This window comes from Protopterus annectens, chromosome 3.part0, assembly GCF_019279795.1.
Source record: "Protopterus annectens isolate FY-2018-M chromosome 3.part0, PAN1.0, whole genome shotgun sequence".
Taxonomy (NCBI): domain Eukaryota; kingdom Metazoa; phylum Chordata; order Ceratodontiformes; family Protopteridae; genus Protopterus; species Protopterus annectens.
Window position 1 is genome coordinate 1895051203 of NC_056731.1, and position 4936 is coordinate 1895056138.

General features: G+C 39.3%; 1 protein-coding gene across 1 annotated transcript; it reads right to left on the minus strand.

Moving 5' to 3' along the window:
* Window positions 1-1033: 1033 nt before the first annotated feature.
* Window positions 1034-2117, minus strand: LOC122797329 (P2X purinoceptor 7-like). Its single transcript, XM_044066144.1, has 2 exons — window positions 1551-2117; window positions 1034-1231 (listed from the first exon to the last, which is right to left on the minus strand). The coding sequence occupies exons 1-2, from the start codon at window positions 1928-1930 to the stop codon at window positions 1045-1047; spliced, it is 567 nt and encodes a 188-aa protein (XP_043922079.1). The 5' UTR covers window positions 1931-2117; the 3' UTR covers window positions 1034-1044.
* Between the last annotated feature and the right edge of the window lie 2819 nt (window positions 2118-4936).

Here is a 4936-nt window from a genome sequence, read left to right on the forward strand (position 1 = left end):
AATACATTAACTTATGCTGAAAAGACATCCATTATACTACATACCCTTTTCCGTTCCTGTCCGGCAATACGTAGACTGGATGATGATCTTTCTTTATTCTGTGTATGACTGAAGTTGGTTGGCAGTGCATTTTTCTTTAGGCGTCGGCGAGTCGGACGTTTCATAACATGTGGAGGAAGAAGTTGTTTCATGAAGTTGACTTCAAACATGGAGTCATTAAAATGCTTAGAACAAAGGTAATACTTTGCTCTCTTACTGTGCATCACTTCTTTGACAAAAGTCGGGATGTGGCCCACATCCGTTCCACATCGACTCACCCACACAGTGCAAAGGTGAACATCCCTGGGGAAGGCATGTATGGACACACCTTCCTCAAGTCGCCCAGTGTGTGTTGCACATGCATAGGCAAGACAGTGAGGCATGATGTACTGCAAGATGACCTTTAGGAAAGAAATTAAATAAAAGTCATTATCTTACACCTATGGCAGACCCAATGTATGCTTTGCTGATACTGTTAATGTTATATGAATGACAATTTTGAAAACATTACCTATGTTGTATGACTTCCAATTCAATGCAATGCATAACAAGATTGTTTCAATTCGAAAGAAACACATAACCCATATTATTGAATTTAGGAAAACTAAAATTTTTAATGACTAACAAAATTGAGCTGCAACACTGATTTCAAGGTACAGAAATTTAGCATCAACACACTGCAAAATTACCTACGTCCCACCAAAGATTCACAAAAGTAATCATACAGACACTGCAGTAAAGCAATGCACATACTTGCAGTTTATCTTCTAGGTAACCCAACTTTGACAAGACACATCCAAACTTTTCAAAAAAATACTTGACCCGTACAGTAAACTGCGTACAGCTACTGAGGCAATGTCCTATAACAGTAAAACAAAAAGATACAGAATGTAACACTCAGCTTTGTAACTCGAGTTGTACACTGATAAATAACTGTCAATGTTGGAAATGTTTTAAGATATAGTCCTTGTCAAGACAGCCTGCAACACACAACTGTTTTAAGATTTACTCGGGAAACATCCAAAAACCCTCAAATGGTTTAAAGCCAGTATAGTCTGCTTCATCCGAAGGAAATCTCTGCCGGATTTTGTTCACCACACACGAGGGTATGACTACACGATGTCCATATCCAAGCTTTCGATTTTCATACATCCACAACACATATGCACGATACGCAACAAACCTATAAGTACTACACAGAAGGGAAAATATGGTGTCAAAAATCATTGCAAGTGAGCTACATGTTATAACTTAGAGAAAAGCACAATGGTCAAACAGAAGTATGCCTAACTATTCTAGCAGGACATCCACATTACGAACAAATGTCAATTGTGTCCTAGAAAAAGCCTTATCTGCCCCTGTCCTTACATTTCTCCCGACTGCAGCTACCACAACACATACTATCAAAACCCAGTCAATTAAATTAACCTTTAGAAACATTAGCTGTATTTGTGACTTGCATGTATCTGTACTAATGGCAAAGCATGAAAGAAAGTAGCATTTCCTTGTACCTGTTTGTCCAGTTCGTTTGTCGAAAATTCCCTCTGAAGATGTACATTGCCCGCATTAGTAAGTGCAGAAAGTGTGTTGTCAAGCAAGTGCTGCCAAAGAGCGAATGTTCGGTAATGCACCTGGGTGCCGGATCAAGTTCATTCATTTTGACACAGGCACGTGGTGATGAAGCACAGCAGTAGCATTCCAAGCTTGAACTCATTTGTATGCACTGTTGGCAAGAGCACCATCTAGTCTCTCCAGTAATTGTGGCCGAGGATTCTTCATCCTCACTACTGCTGCTACTTCTTCGTGAACGCTTCGGTGGACACTCTCCTTCCTTGTAAACGGGTTCAAAACTGTACGGCACAATGGAACGGAACTTCCTTTGACTGGCCATTATCTCAGTACGTGTGATGTGGAGTGATGCGAATATGCGACACTACAATTGCACAATACCAAACAATGAGAACACACATACATTATCCTTCCATCATTTACAAGCATTCTGTTATACTAACAATACTTTCTACTGAGGTACCACTTCTACCAATATCTTATGTTCATAGATAGGTACTAGGTTATCTGCCCGAGGCCATTTATAAGCCTAGCCAGACTGTGTGATCTTACGCTACACCATTGATCAATTAACTGATCCTCTGTCAAGCAGAGCCAATGAAGTGATCCCAGGGGTGGATTTTCTGTTAGCCATGCACGCGTCATGGTTTCTCTTAAGAGTGTTAGTTAGCAATTTTATTACTCAGACCCAATCTTAGAGTACAATGCCTCATTTGGGATGTACCTTACAAGACACCTGCAACAGCTGGAAAGACCACAGAAGAACCTCAACAAGAAGATTACTGGCCTCAGATGCCCTCTGCAGCCCGACTAATGACACTCCAGCTGTATTCTGTTCTCTGTCCTGACATAGAAGGCCATGTCCAACACAGAATTGTATGGACCTGTTCCAAACTAAACCCAGAGAGCACGCCTATAATAATAATAAATGCTCACAACGAAATATCGGTTGTGTGCCAGAGGGACAGATTTCACAGAGAGAGTCCACATGCTTTGGAACGAGTCCAATCAACATATTAGAGCCCCCTCACACACTCTAAATATAAAACTTGATGAGTGGATGGCAAACATAAAAATTTACCCGGGGATCACTGCAGTGGCTCTGCTGGACACAGGCACAGGAAATAAATCTAAGTAACAGCGAAACACAACCCATTCTGGCTATGCTTATAGATGCCCTCGTGCAGATAGCCCAGTACTTACACACACTTTAAAACACAGATACACACCCATACAGACACACACACACACAGATATACACACATGCAGACTTAAACACACACACCCACACACAAAGACACATTCACATATACACCTACACACAATCACACCCACTCAAATATATGCATGCACACACAAATACCGACAAACACACAGACACACTCACATTCACATACACACACACACACTAACCTATGAAATTTTATGAAGCCTGCAATCTTTGAGAGGAGACCAGGGAAATGGGTTGCAGATGATCAAGTTCAAGTAGATGCCTTAGTGTCACTAATCTGGTCTTCCAAATTATAGACTTAAGCCCTTCTCAATTCTATGCTGCTTTAGATGTGTGTTATGCTTGATGACTATAATGACATACCCCCCTTTTTCGTGGCTGAAAGGTTCAAGGCTTGGAATACGTTGAGACTTGGTGATATACATGGGTTGGAACAGTGGGGGAAATTAATTATTACTGACAATAATACAGAAGGTATTTTTTACAAGAAAACTTAAAACACAATGTAATTTCCATTAATAGTGTACTTTGGGAATGGTTACCTAAATAAATGCTGATAAACTCTCAAAAAAAAGAAAGCAGCAACTCAAGGAAGGCATTGCAACTGCAGCTGAACAACCTTCAAAGATGTGCATGTCTCCTGTCACTCCATAGAAGCAATTAATTGTCAAAGTAGGGGATCCTATTCCACTTTTTCATTAGTCCATTTTTATGTCTGTCTCACACACATACATGTAATTAAAGACACATCATTTTTTTACAGTTACTCGCTGTACATGAACTATAAACCCCAAAACATTAAATTGCTGAGCATAACATTAGTGTTGCCATCCACTGAAACAATGCTGTTTGTTTTTGCCTCTAATTGGTGTCGTTCACACTGGTAGCAAAATTTAACTTCAGATGATCATTGTCACAAGTACTGCTATATTATGCACCTGAAAAATCACATTACATAACAAGTGCAAAGGTCTGACATACTCCTTAAAACACTCTTACCAATTCCAATGGGCATAGGCTGTTCCCACCCTGTTGCCATCACTTTGTATCCTAGTCAATTGGGAATGCATCAGCTATCTGAACGTGTAGGTTGAATCTACTTTTACCAGACATGAAATATCTATGCATACCTATATAGAATCTAAACACAAACTGTGATGCTTTAATAAGTCAATGTTACTAGTATAAATCCCCTTCCACCCAAAAACACACACACATACACAGTGGACAAGTAGGTATACAAAACCTCACTGCACTGCGAGTCGTATGCATCACTCCGGCGTTATATACAAATGTTTAGTAGTCTGAAATATAGCTTTTTCATATTATATATATATATATATATATATATATAGAGAGAGAGAGAGAGAGAAAAAAAAATTAAACAAAGAGATGTATTTATATAAAGAAAATTGTGCAGGGGCAAACCTAAAAATCAGATGATATGTAACACTGGGAAAGGCCATGGGTTCATCCAACTGAAAGGGTGCAAAAGTTAAAGTTTTGACTTTAGTTTGCAGTTACAGATAACTAGTTTAAAGTCAAGCCAGGAAATGCACAAACTCCCCTTGCCAACAATGCATAAAGCCTGATCATTTTTGCAGATAAGACACCTTGCATGTGTCTTAGCATCTACAGGTGGCTAACTTGTGAAGCCAGATGAATAACAAAGACTGCTGTTTAGAACAACAAAGGGCAAGTTGAGTTAACAGGTATCATGCTGGGGAGAGGAGACATCAGGACTCCTCCAAGTTGAATTGACAGTTCATCCACCAAAGATAAAGGTGGTGTTATGCATATTCATGTGAACTCCAAGTCTGCCATTGTCTTAAGACATTTACAAAATGCAAAGTATTACATCAGATGACTCAGAGGTAAAACTTAGGACATTATGTTTTAATACACAGATACAAAGTAATATTCTAATCATGCTTGTTTTACAATACATTCTCTTCCACTGTCATACTGAACAGCCATGTTTTCCACAAGGCGATGTGGACTTATATGAGATCCAAAACTGATGTGTAGGCGCATTAGCCATCGTGGAAAATAGAAGGCAAAAAAAGCAAAAAAGACAACTCTTCTTCGAAACACACA